The 15,542-nt window shown below is 44.6% G+C and overlaps 1 protein-coding gene and 1 non-coding gene across 4 annotated transcripts in view; one reads left to right on the top strand and one right to left on the bottom strand.

Moving 5' to 3' along the window:
- Nucleotides 1–15,542, top strand: part of ADAP2 (ArfGAP with dual PH domains 2) — a 38,176-nt gene that overhangs the window by 9,059 nt on the left and 13,575 nt on the right. For 2 of the 3 annotated variants that reach the window (XM_049772285.1, XM_049772277.1), the window contains exons 5-6: nucleotides 227–339; nucleotides 12,567–12,713. In XM_049772285.1, coding sequence (XP_049628242.1) covers nucleotides 227–339; nucleotides 12,567–12,713 — 260 coding nt within the window. The remainder of the gene's footprint in view (nucleotides 1–226; nucleotides 340–12,566; nucleotides 12,714–15,542) is intronic. The other variant, XM_049772292.1, reaches the window with a different exon arrangement.
- LOC126025485 (U6 spliceosomal RNA) lies at nucleotides 6,600–6,706 on the bottom strand. Its single transcript, XR_007501466.1, has one exon. It is a non-coding gene; the product is annotated as a U6 spliceosomal RNA (small nuclear RNA).

Genomic DNA, 15,542 nt, shown 5'->3' with positions numbered 1-15,542 from the left:
AAAGTAGAGGACTGGGGAATGCGCCTCTGAAATCTGGACACAATTCCCTATCTACCTCTCAAATCTGGACACCATCCCCATCACGTGCTATTGAAATAGGGGAGTTATATTCAAAACTTAGCAGCTGGTTGAAGGATTTATTGCGCCTGAGATCCTCTATGAGTTCTGTATACTGCTTGTTGATTTGAAGATGGGAGATGACTCTTTCTCTTTTTCGCTGGCTAAGGGAGCAGAGAAGGGTTCCTGTGGAAGCGAGGAAGGGACAATGCACAGTTCCTGAAGAGGAGGTTTGTCCTCCTGGCCAGAGAGGGTCTTCTGAAGTACTACACCAAAGAGGAGGTAAGAGGCCAAGCCAGTGCAGGAGCCACCCAGAACAACAAAATGCTCTCCAGGGGGGTCTAGATTCTCATTGTCCTTTTGTTTTGTAAGCCAGGGCTTACTCCTTGCTCTGCACTCAGGAATTGCTACTGGTGATGCTCTGGAGATCATATGGGATACCAGGGATCAAACCCAGGTTGGCCATGAGCAAAGGCAAATGAGCCCTGCTGTATTATCACTCTAGTTCCAAGACTGGTTTATGTTGAAGCATTTGATGATCAACTTATATTTACTTTCTTGATTTGTACACTCAGGAAATAAATATTTTTAGGTTTTGAGATTACACTTGGTGGTGCTTGGGGCCCACTTTTGAGTGATTGGGGGATTCTAATCAAACCAGAACTCTCTTCTGCAAAGTATGTACTCCAGCTCTTTGAGCTAATTCTCTGGCCCCCACCTGACCACCTACTATATAATATATATTATTCCAGGCATTGAAGCTAAATCAAAAAGTGAGCTCCTAATCTCTTAGACCAGGGGTGGTGAACAAGTTCGACACAAAGAGCCAAAATTTTAAACTGTGAGAGTCAGAGAGCCACACCACGCAGGACCTGCCAAAACAGACAAACACTCACACAAAAGCATCTAATTTTAAGAATAATATATTAAACACATATTGCATTTTGCCATTTGGAGTGAGGGTCAAAATCCTGCAGTGATGGTGAGGGTGTGCTGCGTCCTCCACACTAAGAACTCACAGCAAGATGTGACCCAACATGTGACACACGGGTCCCCTGCTCATTGGCCCGTGCAGTTATTTCCGAGGGATGGGAGACGGGAGGACGCAGCCTGGGGGACTTCGTGCTCGGAGAACTCTCCTCAGAGGTCCCTCCTCAGAAGCAGCAGAACAAAATCCAAACTTGGCAAAGAGCCACAGTATACAAAAGAATGATAAGAGGCAAAGTGTTGCATTCATTTTGGCCGGGAGCCGCATGTAGCTCGAAAGCTGCGTGCTCGCCACTCCTGTCTTAGATCTTTAATTTCAATGAAAAATAAGGATGGTAATTGACCCAAACAGCAGGTCAATATATCAATCTCAGGTGGCAGTAAGTACTGAGAATTGAAAGAAAAAAGGGGCAGAGCATAGACCCATGGGCAGGGTGCTTGCCCTGCACTCAGCTGACCTGAGTTTGATCCTCAGCACCACACATGGTCCCCAGCGCACTGCCAGGAGTGATCCCTGAGCACAGAGACAGGAGTTAACTCTGAACACTAATAAATGTGGCTCCCAAAAACCCAATCCCAAATTTAAAAAAAAAGGAAGTTAAGAAAAAGAGGGTGAAGAGAGAGAGAATGAGAGGGCTAAGAATGTGTAGGTGCTTCTCCAAAAACAGTGAAATTGAGAAATGAGAAGAGGTCAGGTATGTGGGGGGATTAAGAAGAAGAGCCATGTACCTATCCTAACACCCACCATATTCCATGTAGGAAGGATGAGTCTGTGAATGTATGCAGCTTAAGCCTCTGCCTGCCTCCATCAGAAGAGGTTTGTTTAGTGCATGAACAGCTCAACTCTCAGCCACAGTCTGAATCTTTGTTATGTAGCATGAATGTCTTTGATCAGTCTTCTGGGCATTAAAGTGTGAGAGTTGGGGCCAGAGAGATAACACAGAGGTAGGTTTTTTGCCTTGCATGCAACCGATCCAGGATGAATTGTGGTTTGAATCCTGGCATCCCATATTGTCTCCCATGCCTGCCAGGAGTGATTTCTGAGCACAGAGCTAAGAGTGACCCCTGAGCACTATTGGGTGTGACCTAAAACACACACACACACACACACACACACACACAGGTGTAAGAGTGACTGTGCACATCAAGAAGGGGCCAGAGTGACAGTATGGTGTGTTGCATGCAGCTGACCCATGTTCCATATCCAGCATCCCATATGGTCCCCCAATCCCCACCAGAAGTGAATACTGAGCAGCAAGCCAGGAGTAAGATCTGAATACTGTAGGGTAGCCCCAAACCAAAAAACAAACAAACAAACAAACAAACAAACTAGAAAGTCAATTCACAGCTCATGACAGAGAGTATATAGTCAGAGTTGTGCAAATATCATCATGATCAATTTTTTTTTTGGTTTTTGGGCCACACCCAGTGGTGCTCAGGGGTTACTCCTGGCTGTCTGCTCAGAAATAGCTACTGGCAGGCACGGGGGACCATATGGGACACCGGGATTCGAACCAACCACCTTTGGTCCTGGATCGGCTGCTTGCAAGGCAAACGCCGCTGTGCTATCTCTCCGGGCCCCATCATGATCAATTTTAAAATTTTTTATTACCTTGCAAAGAAACTCCACACCCCACAGCTGTCAACTTTCACACAGCCTCTTGCCCTTGGCAACCACAATTCTTCTACTCTGTCTACATTTCAAGCAAATAGTATCTGTGTATAACCTGTACTTATTTCATTCAGCAGGATGCTATTTAAAAAAAAAAAAGGTTTCTTCTTTTGGTGTGGGGAAAGGCTATCACATCCACCTATGTTAAAGGCTTATTCTTGGCTCTGTGCTCAAGGATCACTCTTAGGAGGTTTGGGGGAATCATATGCTGTGCCTGGGATTGAATATGGGTTGTTTGTGGGTTATGCAGACACCTTACTTGCTGTACTATTTCTCGAGCTCAGATTGTGAGTTTTGTTTTTTATTGTTTTGGTTTTTGGGTCACACCCAGTGGCGGCGCTCAGCTCAGGGGTTACTCTTGGCTCTGTGCTCAGAAATCACCCCTGGCAGGCTCAGGGGACAATATGGGATGCCGGGGTTTGAACTGCTGTCTGTCCTGTGTTGGTTGCATGCAAGGCAAAAATGCCTTACCGCTGTGCTATCGCTCTGTCCCCAAGATTGTGATTTTTATTTGCATTTTCTGATTTGTATTTTGAAAGGAGAACCGATAGGATTTACTAAAGGCTTGAATGTGGCTGTGTGAAAGAAGAATTAATGATTGATGACCAGAGAGATATTTCACTGAGCCAAAGTACATGCTTTGCATACAGAAGCTCTAGGGTTGATCTTGGTGCACTAATGTGATCCACTGAGCACCAGTATGAGTGAGCTCTATGCCACAGACACACAGACACACAGACACACAGACACACACACACACACACACACACACACACACACACACACACATGGAAAAAAATGTATGATACTGAGACTTTTGCTCTAAATAGCAGAAGGATTGGATTTGCTGAGATGGCAAAGACTTAGTTCCCTAAGGGGAAGAGTCTTTTTTAGTTTGAGATGTTTATTAGTCATCCAGTGGAGAAATTGAAAGAGGTTAGATGTAGGTTTCTCCTGGTATTCAAAAGTAGAATATTTCTTTTTGGCAGGTTATTTTGGGGCTCTTGGAATGCACAAAAATACTTCCGTGAAAATTACTGGTAAGAGCCATTCCAGACCAAAAAAGTAACCTACCAAATCTTACCAACTAGGAACACTCTTGTTTCTGATAGAAAGGAAAGCCTGGACATGAAGGTGGCCATTTGGAGAAAGTTTGGACCTGGAGTAATCAATAGGTAGGCTGGCTTAGGGACTGGAGAGGTAGTAGGGCAGGTAAGTACATCCTCCAAGCACTGCCAGGAGTCATAGCTGAGCACAGAGACAAAAGTAAGGAGTAAGCCCTGAACTTTGCCGGATGTGACCCAAAAGCAAGAAAAAAAAAAAGACAAAACCACAAATATCCTATTTATGGTTTCTCAAAATGCAAGAGAGGAGTGTGAGCAGACCTGACTGCTAAAGTGTTCTCCCTGGGGCTTTGGTAGTTTTTAAATTTTGTTCCAATTTTTGGGTGGTGCTTGAGGATCACTTCTGGTGTACTCTGGATACCATGTAGCAGGGGGAACTGAATCCAGGTCTTCTTTTTTATTTTTATTTTTTTGGTTTTTGAGTCACACCCAGCAGCACCCAGGGGTTACTCCTGGCTCTATGCTCAGAAATCACTCCTGGACCATTTGGGATGCAAGGATTCTAATCACCATCCTTCTGCATACAAGGCAAATGCCCTACCTCCATGCTTACTTCCATGCCCTACCTACTGGCCCTGAACCCAGGTCTTCTGCAAATGAAACAGGTTCACAGATCATTAAGACAATAGCCCCACCAGCACCACCTTTTCTATTTGTTTGGATTTTTATTTTCTGTTTGTTTGTTTTTTGGGGGTATCACTTGACAATGCTCAGGTTGTTCCTGGAGCTACAAGAATTATTCTTGGTAGATTCAGAGGCCATATAGGATGCTGGAGATTGAACCCAGGTTGGCTATGTACAAGGCAAATACCCTACCCACAAGGGATCAAACTGCTGTACTGTCTGTCACTCTTGTCTCAGATCTACTTTATTTACATCATGGCAGCTGGCCTCTCCCAAGGCAATGGGGAGGCTGCCAGCCTCAAAGGCCAGGCCAGGGTGCAGCTTTCGATTGATTAGGGCAAGTCAGGTGCTGACCCAGATTCAAGGGGAGAGGCTGTAGTTCCCACCTCTTTCTGGGTGGAGTGGTCAGGAGGGAAGAAAGAATGGGGCCCACTTTGGGGATTATTTCTCTCCCTGGATCATTACAGTAGAGATATAAGGAGAAGTTTCAGCAAAAAGAAAGTGAGAGTGTGGGTAGCAAATTTCCAGAAGGACAAGCTCTGTGCACCTCAGTCACCATTATCTTCCAATTCCTTCTGTGGCAATGGTTGTTTGGCCCCTTGTTGCTTTCCCAGATGGGAGTGAGTGAGGCCAGTGGTCCAAATCACATTTGGGATCACTGGAAAATTATGGACGATAAAGAGTATCAGCCCATGGAAGTGAATGTGGTACTTCTTCTCAGGCTTCAACTGACAAAGTATTCTGGGTACAAATACAGGAAGAAAAGCCTTGTTTTTGTTCTGCTTTTGTTACATCCAGGTTCAGGGCTTACTCCATTTTGCCCTCAGGGATCAGTCCTAGTGGTGCTCAGGGGACTCTATGAAGTGTAGGAAGTTGAACATGCAAAGCAAACACACTATCCAGTCTATTATTCAGCCCTTGACTGGAAAAAGTTGGCCTGATTTTTAGTCCTGAACAAATGCAAACCCAAACAGTCTGAAGATAGTTGCCTCTATTCTTTTAACATTTCTTTTCCCAAACATAGTTTTTCTGTGCAGCAAAACATTCACTCTACCACCATGCCTCCCCTCTTATTTATTATTTTAGGCTGGGGTGGAGGGGTTGTTGGGCCACACCTGGCAGTACTTAGGGATTAATCCTATCTCTTTGCTGTGGGACCATGAGACAAATAAAGCAAATGCCTTAATACCTGGAGTATCTCTTCATTTTTTTTCCATATCTGGCAATATTCTGGGCTTACTCCTAGATCTATGATTAGGGTTCACTTTTGTGGTTTAGGAGACCATATGCTAGAATCAAACTTGGGTTGACCACGTGCAATGTGAGAACCGTATACACTAAACTATCTCTCCAAACAACCCCATGTTTTTAAATAGTGGTTTTTCCCAGGTGTCCTCAGTGGAGTTATTTTTAGTGGTGCCCAGAAACCACTACCAGATGACCCTAGGAGGTACTGGGACAAGGGTATCATACAATGCCAGGAATTGGACTCAGGACCTTTAGATGTGCAGGCCTCTTACTTCAGCTTATCTTTCTGACACCCCCCTCCTTTTGGGGAGTCAACAACTCCCAAATGGTTCTCAGGAGATTTGGGAGTCTCATCAACAAGTCTTGGCCAGGTAGGCTGTTGCTTCACATAAGAATCCAAGGAAAAGGGGCCGGAGAGATAGCATGGAGGTAAGGCGTTTGCCTTTCATGCAGAAGGTCATTGGTTGGAATCCTGGTGTCCCATATGGTCCCCCGTGCCTGCCAGGAGCAATTTCTGAGCATGGAGCCAGGAATAACCCCTGAACACTGCCGGGTGTGACCCAAAAACCACACACATACATACAAAAAAAAAAAAAAAGAATCCAAGGAAAGGAACCAGAGTGATAGGGTGTTTGCCTTGCATGCGACCAAACCAACTTCAATCCCAGGCATTCCATAAAGTTTCTGAGCCTACCAGAAGTAATTTCTGAGCTCAAAGCCAGGAGTTACCCCTGAATGCTGCTGGTGTGACCCAAATACAAAAAAAAAAAAAAACAAAAAAAAATTCAGAAATAATATTTCCCCCCCAAATTTTATAGTATAGATGGTTACTTGTTATTTTCATTTTTGTTTTGTTTTGTGTTTTTTTTTTTGCTTTTTATATTTTAAAAAATATGGAATGCTTCACGAATTTGTGTGTCATCCTTGTGCAGGGGCCATGCTAATCTTTTCTGTGTTGTTCCAATTTTAGTGTATGTGCTGCCGAAGCAAGTACTTGTTTTGTGTTTTGAGCTATCCTACTGTTCTCAGGGCTTACTCCTGGGCCTATCCTTAGGGATCACTCTGAAAGGCCTTGGGGCACGATATGGGGTTCCAGATATGGAATCGAGGTCAACCGTTTGCAAGGCAAGAATCTTCCCTGCTGGAGCTGGAGAGATTGCACAGCAGTAAGGCATTTGCCTTGCATGCTGCCAACCTGATTTGATTCCTTGCATTCCGTGTGGTCCCCTAAGCTTGCCAAGAGTGATTTCTGAGCACAGAGCCAGGAGTAACCCCTGACCATCACTGGGTGTGGCCCCAAAACCAACCAATTAGTTAATCAATCAATTAATTAAAAATTTTCCCTGATGTACTATCTCTCTGACCCCTAACTCATTAGTTATTATGGGGATGACCTTTTGCTGTTTGGGACCTAGAACTATTTCTGACTATACATAGCCCTGTGATGTTGGCCTAACAATTCCATGCCCAAGGTTATAAGGGCTGCAACCAATTATACTTTCGATAGACATATGCCAGACAGATGGCATATGAATTCTCTTCTGGGTACAAGATGACTTCTTTTTCTTCTAAATTTTTTGGTGGGGAGAGGGAGAGTATCCAGCATTACTCAGGGCTTACTTCTGGCTCCACACTCAGGGATCACTTTTGGTGGAGCTCGAAGGACCATATGAGCTGCTGGGGGTCAAACCTAGTTGGCTGCATGCAAGGCAAGCACCCTATTACTGTACAATTGCTATGGCCAAGATAACTTCTTTTTTTTTTCCAAGATAACTTCTTTTTACATAAAGGTATCACAAAAGGTATATAAAGTCTAACAGTGGGAAATAGTGAGATGTAGGCAGGGCTTTGAGCACCTGCCTTGCATGTATCTGATCATGAGCTCAAATCCACTGTGTTCCATACACACCAACCAGGATGATCCTGGCAGCTCTTCTGTTTGAACCTGATAGTTCTGCTCTCTGTGGTCTCCAGTGCCACGGGCAACTTCTGTCCACACTGCAACCAAGTGTCTATGAGCAGCACAGAAAAAGGGAGCAACTGCTGATGAGCACTGCCATTAAAGAGAGTTAAAGTTCTTCCCCAGATGGAATGTTTCTTTTCCTTTGTCTTCTACTTCCCAAAAAACCTTTCTATTTCCAGAAAAAGAGAAAGAGCCTTAGTGCCACAGCCAGAGAATATGAGCCCTGGCAAAATACATGTGTGAGCACTGCAACTAAACATGCAGCTGCATCATAACCAGGCATATGCAAAGCATCTACATCAAAGGGAAGGAAATGAGAAGAGGGAATAAACAGTCTTCTAAAAAGTGGGGCTGGAGGGGTCGGAGCAATAGCGCGGCATTGGGGCGTTTGCCTTGTACACGGCTGAGCCAGGACAGACCTTGGTTCGATCCCTGACATCCCATATAGTCCCCCAAGCCAGGAGAGATTTCTGAGCGCATAGTCAGGAGTAACCCATGAGCATTACTGGGTGTGGCCCAAAAACCAAATAAAAAAAAAAAAAAGAAGAGCTAGAGAGTAGGACAGATCATATTTAGCATGCTGCTGATCCCAGTTTGATCCCTGGTGCCACATGGTTTCTAAGAACTGCCAAGTTGGCATAGGCAATCCCCAGCATGAGTCTCTTCCATTGAATGGCCAGCCTATATGGCTGAGAATCACCAGTATTGATTCCTTGGGTCCCTCGATCACCTCTTGGGAACCATAACTCCCTCCGCCCTAAAAAGCAAAAACAATGAAAAAATTATTTTGGTTTTTGCTTGTTTTTGGTTTGGATCATACTTGGTGATACTCAGGGGTTACTCCTGGCTCTACACTCAGGAATTACTCCTAGTGGTGCTTGGGGGACCATATGGGATGCTAGAAATCAAACCCAGGTCAGCCATGTGCAAGAAAAGTGCCCTGCCCACTGTATTATCTCTACAGCCCAATGCAAAAAACCCTATAAATCAAGAAGGGATAAAGCAAAAGATATGGCAGGGCACAGAGAGAAACCAAATGCTTGATAAGTACAAGGAGAGATGTTCAATTTTTTTGTTGTTGTTGGCAGCGAGAGAAATACAAATTAAAATCAGTCAGATACCGTACAAACCCTCTGCAAAGTAGAAAGCTGACAATACCAGTTTGGCAAGGATATGGAGAAACTGGAAGACTTGTAGATTAGATTGCTGGTAGGACATAAGTGACACAGCCTCTTTAGAAAATTATTTTCAGGGGGACAGAGTGATAATATAGCGGTTAGGGTGTTTGCCTTGCACACAGCTGACCTGGTTTCAATCCCCAGCATCCAATATGTTCCCCCGATCCTGCAGGAGTGAGTAATTCCTGAGTACAGAGCAGGAATAATCCCCGAGTACAACCAGGTGTGGTCCATGGTCCACCCACTCTCAATAAATAAATCAAAATTTCCAGTTTTACTAAAGTATTGGGCTTGGGTTCACTCGTAGTTGTGTTCAGGGGCTCTTCTAGTTCTGTGACTCAGAATCACTTCTGGTGGTGCTCAAGGGCCAATGTCGTAGCAGGAATCAAACCTGGACCTCCTGTGTGAAAAACATCTGCCCAAGCTGGTTGAGCCACTTCACTGGTCCCATCAATTTGTAATATTTAGTATTTTCTTTCTTCCCTTTTAATTTTATTTTTGTTGATATAATGATATTTTGTTGTTGTTTCCATGAATGGGGTCCACACACTTGATGCTCATATATACTTGGCCTAGAGACCACCAGAGAGTACACATTTGGGTCATAGCATTGGGGATCACACAATCACATGATGTGTCTAGATCACACCTGATACATGGGATTGTTCTAGAGAAGAAGCACAGCTGTTGGACTCATGCCTGAAAGGCTGATGCTCTCCAAGCTGCAATCCTATCCCCAGATATAATGAGTTGGTATTTTATTTTCTTTGTAGTGCCCTGGATCAAATCCATGACCTTATTCTCCACCACTGAAATATAAGTCTGGCCCCAATTTAGGACTTTTTTTTTTTTTTTTTTTTTTTTTGGTTTTTGGTTTTTGGGCCACACCCGATGGTGCTCAGGGGTTACTCCTGCTGTCTGCTCAGAAATAGCTCCTGGCAGGCATGGGGGACCATATGGGGCACCGGGATTTGAACCAACCACCGTAGGTCCTGGATTGGCTGCTTGCAAGGCAAACACCGCTGTGCTATCTCTCTGGGCCCAATTTAGGACATTTTTTTTTTGTGTGTGTGGTTTTTGGGTCACACCCGGCAGTGCTCAGGGGTTATTCCTGGCTCCAGGCTCAGAAATTGCTCCTGGCAGGCACGGGAGGACCATATATGGGACGCCGGGATTTGAACCGATGACCTCCTGCATGAGAGGCAAACGCCTTACCTCCATGCTATCTCTCCGGCCCCCAATTTAGGACATTTTAATAAAGTTAGATATACTCTAATATGACTCAGCCATTCCACTTGTAGTATTTACCAAAGAAAAAAAGTACATGTTCACAAAAAAAGATTTGTATATATTGGAGCAGGAGTGATAGTACATTGGGTAGAAACTTATTGTCCCACTTATTGGTGGGACAATTAGTGACACAAATTTAAAAAATGGGGCCTGGAGAGATAGCACAGCGGCGTTTGCCTTGCAAACAGCCGATCCAGGACCAAAGGTGGTTGGTTCGAATCCCGGTGTCCCATTTGGTCCCCCGTGCCTGCCAGGAGCTATTATTTCTGAGCAGACAGCCAGGAGTAATCCCTGAGCACTGCCGGGTGTGGCCCAAAAATTAAAAAAAAATTTTAGAAAATGATTATCAGGGGCATGAGAGATAGCACAGCAGTGGGGTGTTTGCCTTGCACACAGCCGACCCAGGATGGGCTGAGAGGTTTGAGTCCCAGCATCTCATATGGTCCCCGAGCGTACCAGGAGTGATTTCTGAGTGCAGACCAGGAGTGACTCCTGAGTGCCACCAGGTGTGACCCCCCACAAAAAAAAAAATAAATAAAAAAAGAAAGAAAATGATTATCAGGTGGCCAGAGTGATAGCACAGTGGTTAGGGCATTTGCCTTGCACAGGCTGACCTGGGTTCAATCCCCAGCATCCAATATGGTCCCGCAAATCTACCAGAAAAGATTCCTGAACATAGAGCCAGGAAGTAACCCTTAAGCACCACTGGGTGTAGTCCAAAAAAAGAAAAGTATAAATTAGAGGGGCTGGAGTGATAGTACTGCAAGTAGGGCTCTTGCCTGGAATGCAGCTACCCCGGGTTCCATTCTTGGCATTCATTCCATATGGTCCTACAAGCACACCAGGAGTGATCGCTGAGCATAGAGCCAGGAGTAACTCCTGAGTACCCTTGAAAGAATTAGGTGATTTTATTTATGTGAATTTGAAAGCAGGCAAACCTATGCTAATAGGAAATAGGACAGTGGTTATCTGAGGTTGAGGTGGGGTTGGAATTGATTGCAGGAAAGAATGAAAGAACTCTGGGGTGACATATATATATACTTAAGAGATTTCATATATATATATATATATATATATATATATATATATATATATATATAAATGTATATAGTTTGTCTCTTTGTGGGGAGGAAACCATACCAGTGCTCAGGGGCTGTTCTTGGCTCTATGCTCAGGAGTGATCCCTGCTGGTGCTCAGGGAACCTGTGTAGTACTGGGAATTGAACTGGGGATAGTTGTGTGCAAGGCAAGTGGCCTTATCTCCCGTGCTAGTGCTCTGACCATCATGTACATATTTTTTGTGGGTGTTGATGTACTTTTTTGTATTATTTGATTCCCAGTATTTATTCTATTCTGGAACTTGGTATTTATCATTAATGGATAACATGAATATTTTTTAAATATTGGTAACATTGATATAAATTGTAGTAAAAAATGTTGTGATATTTCATTATATCCTTTTCCATGGTTTATTTATTTGACCCATTATTATTAATAGACACTGAGTCTTTTTTGTTTATTTCTTAACTACTATAGAGCAATATAGCAGTAAAGATAGGTGACATACTTGTTTGCACTCTAATGCATTAACTTCCTTGAGATAAAATCTCAACTGCAAACTGTGGTTAAAGCAAAACAATCAGCAGTTTGGTAGCTATGATCAAATTTCCTCCCATTAGAAGACTTTTCCATGAACTTTCTTTAGTGATGGAAATATTCTGAAGCCAGAGTGACAGTGTAGTGCCTTGCACTTGATTGACTTCCAATTCAATCCCTGACATAGTGTATGGTACAGAACATTGCCACAATGGTCCTGAGTGTTGTCTTAGTTTTCTCTCTGATCAATATTGAAATAAAACCCTAAATACGGGAATCAGAGAGATAGAACAGTGTGTAGGGCTTGCATATGATCGACCCAGGTTAGATCCCAGCTTTTCATATGGTTTTCCCAAGCCTGCCAGGAGTAATTCTTTAGTACAGAACCAGGTGTAACCCCTGAGCATCACTGTGTGTGGCCCCCCCAAACAAAAACAAACCAAACAGAATCCTTAGCCTAAAGTGCTGTTTCAGAATCCTGAGAACCAAGGGGAGAGTGTAGGACAAAAAAAGTATTTGGAGGCACACTCTCCCACCTCCGTTTCTCCCTTCGTTTTATTCATTTCTTTTGTGCCTAACTTCAGCCATTAGCTTCAGTGTCCTTAGAGCAGCCTTTCCTGAGTCCTCTTCCAGCTGCCATGGTCCCCTCTGCTGGGCTGGCATGGCAGAGCATTGAAGATGGGAGAGCCTTAGGACATCTGAACACTTGGCATGGGTGTATGAACACTGAGGCCTGCAGGCTTAGACACTGGTTATTTGTTTGCTTTGCGACCTTGACCCACGCAGTTACCATTGACTGCCAGCAACATGAGATTTCTCTCTCCCAGGGGAAAGGCCCCAAAGCTGTCATCAGCATCAAGGACTTGAATGCCACCTTCCAGACAGAGAAGATTGGGAACCCCCACGGGCTGCAGATCACCTACAGAAAAGAAGGCCACCTTCGGAACCTGTTTGTATACCACGAAAGTGGCAAGGTAAGGGGCTGGAGCAATAGTACAGTATGGAGGGCATTTGCTTTGCATGTGGTTGACCTGGGTTCAATCTCCAGCAACCCATATGCTCTCCCAAGCACTGCCAGGAGTGATCCCTCTGTGCAAAGCCAGGAGCATGCCTGGCATGACCCCAAAAAAAAGATGAAAGAAAGGAAAAAGAGGACCAGAGTGATAGTACAGTGGACAGGGCATTTGCTTTGCACATAGTCAGCCAGGGTTCAAGCCCCAGCATCCCATATAGTTTCCAGAGCCTGCGTAGAGTGATTTCTGAGCACAGTGCCAGTAATAAACACTGATTGCCTTTGGGAGTGGCCCTAAAAACAAACAAACAAAAAGGCAGCAAGGTGAGAAGTGGGGCCATTTCAGCTCATCTGTTTCCTTGAAGTGGTTGCTGCTATAAACCTTCCTTAAGGAGCACTGAGGGTGTGGACTGACGTCTGAGGAGGGCAGAGGGATGACCCTAACAGGTAACAAGGAAGGTGTTCGTAAATGCACTGTGAGAGACATTTAGTGAGCATCAGGGCCTCATTCTGGGGAAGGTGAGGCCAAGATTCTGAACATTGGAGCAAGAGACCAGGTCCTGCAGCAGCACACTCCAGTGTGGGGAGCAGCACATTGCTCAGCATGGGGGCCCTGGACCACCATGTGGACATGGCCTGAGAATTCACCACCCCTAGGAGAGTTAGGAACTTTATTTTAGGGCTGGAGCAGTAGTATTGCTTTCACATGGCCAATCTGAGTTCAATGCCTAGCACCATATTTGGTCCCTTAAGCACCACCAGGAATGATCCCTAAGCATGGCTAGGTGTGGCAAAAAATAAACAAACCAAAAAGAAAGAAACTTCACTTTAGTAGTATCTCCGGTGCTCCTTTTACACATTAATAGTGGAGCAGCAATACTTGGAGGATCGTGGGAAGTCAGGTCCATTAGAGAAGAGCAGGTCATTCATGCAGGCTTATGACAGTAAACTGGGTCAGAATGAGCAGCATGGCTGAAGTGATAGCACAGGGCTTAAGGAATTTGCCTTGCCTATTGCCAACTCTACTTCAGTTCACAAAACCATATGGTCCCCTGAGTACTGCCAGGAGAACTCTTGAGCACAGAACTGGGATCAACTTCCAGCACCATTGGGTATTGTTTCAAGTCAGCCCCTGAAGAGGTTGACTGATGGAGGGATGGAGGATGAGGTCTTTCCCCTTTAGTTCGGAACATAATAATCCCCTAAAATATTTACATACACAACACGGTATGACCCAAAATACCATGCAGGCTATATGTACAAACACATGCACACAAGCAGGGCTCTGACTGGGCAGGGCACAGAGGTGCTGAGTAGATGTAGAGATGGAAAAGGGGCTGACATTTAGCAAGTGTGAGTTCTGTGATTGCCTCTGTCTTGGTGATCACTGTACATCATTGATGGTTTTGTTTTTTATTTTAGGCCATACCCAGTAGTACTTGGGAGGTATTCCTTGCTCTGCACTCAGAAGTAGTTCCCAGTGGTACTGGGAGACCATACACTACTGAGAATGGAGCCTCCCACATGTCAGGCACTCCCTCCAGCTTGTTGATTCTCTCATTCTCTCTCTGTCTGTCTCTGTCTCTCTGTCTGTCTGTCTCTGTCTCTCTGTCTCTGTCTCTCTGTCTCTTTCTGTCTCTCTGTCTCTCTCTGTCTCCCTGTCTCTCTCTCTGTCTCCCTCTCTCTCTCTCTCTCTCTCTCTCTCTCTCTCTCTCTCTCTCTCTCTCTCTCTCTCTCTCAGGTTTAGATGTCTACAAAAGACCTAACACCATGGTCAATCCTTTGAGCTATCTCTCTGGTTTGAGGCATCATTTTTTTCTTTAGTTTTGTTTTTTGGACCACACCCAGAAGTGCTCAGGAATCACTCCTGATGATGCTAGGGAGGAGAGGGAGTACTGTACAGGATACCAAGGGATCCAATATGGTTAGACAGCATGCAAGGCAGCCTTACCTGCTATACTGTGTCTCCAATCTCAGACATCTTTATTTATTTTTGGTGGGCCACACCCAGTGACACTCAGGGGTTACTCCTGGCTATGCGCTCAGAATTCGCTCCTGGCTTGGGGGACCATATGGGACGCCAGAGGATCGAACTGAGGTCCGTCCTAGGCTAGCGTGGGCAAGGCAAATGCCTTACCGCTAGTGCCACCACTCCAGCCCCAGGCATCTTCATTTTTACTTTATTTAAAGAAAATTCATCACATAGTTGACTATAATAGAAAGCAATAGAAAGAAAAAATAAAAATGAAAAGGGAAGTGGGGGCCAGAGTGAGCACAGTGGCGAGTCATTTGTCTTGCACATAGCCAATACGGGACTGACCCAGGTTCAATTCCCGTCATTCGATATTGTTCCCTGAGCCTGCCAGGAGCAGTTTCTGAGTACAGAGTCAGGAGTAATTCCTGAGTGCTGCCAGGTGTGGCCCAAGAACACACACAAGAACACACACACACACACACACATACACACACACACAAGAACACACACACATACAAGAAAAAAGCTTAAAAAAATAAAAAATAAAGGGGCCAGAGAGATAGTACAGTGGTAGGGCATTTGCCTTGCAAGTTGGAGACCCAAGATAGACAGTTGTTCAAATCCAGGCATCCCATACGGTCCCCCATGCCTGCCAGGAGTGATTTCTGAGCTTAAGCCAGGAATAACCCTGAGCACCACTGGGTGTGACCCAAAAAAAACCAAACCAAACCAAAACAAAACAAACAAAAAACCTAGTAAATAAAACTATTAATTAAAAAAAAGAAAAGAAAAGAAAAAGTGCAGTAGTAAGCAAAT

The sequence above is a fragment of the Suncus etruscus genome, chromosome 1 (assembly GCF_024139225.1).
Source record: "Suncus etruscus isolate mSunEtr1 chromosome 1, mSunEtr1.pri.cur, whole genome shotgun sequence".
In the NCBI taxonomy this organism is placed as follows: Eukaryota; Metazoa; Chordata; class Mammalia; order Eulipotyphla; family Soricidae; genus Suncus; species Suncus etruscus.
The sequence above is the reverse complement of the archived record's forward strand: the minus strand, read 5'-3'. Positions and strand labels throughout refer to the sequence as shown.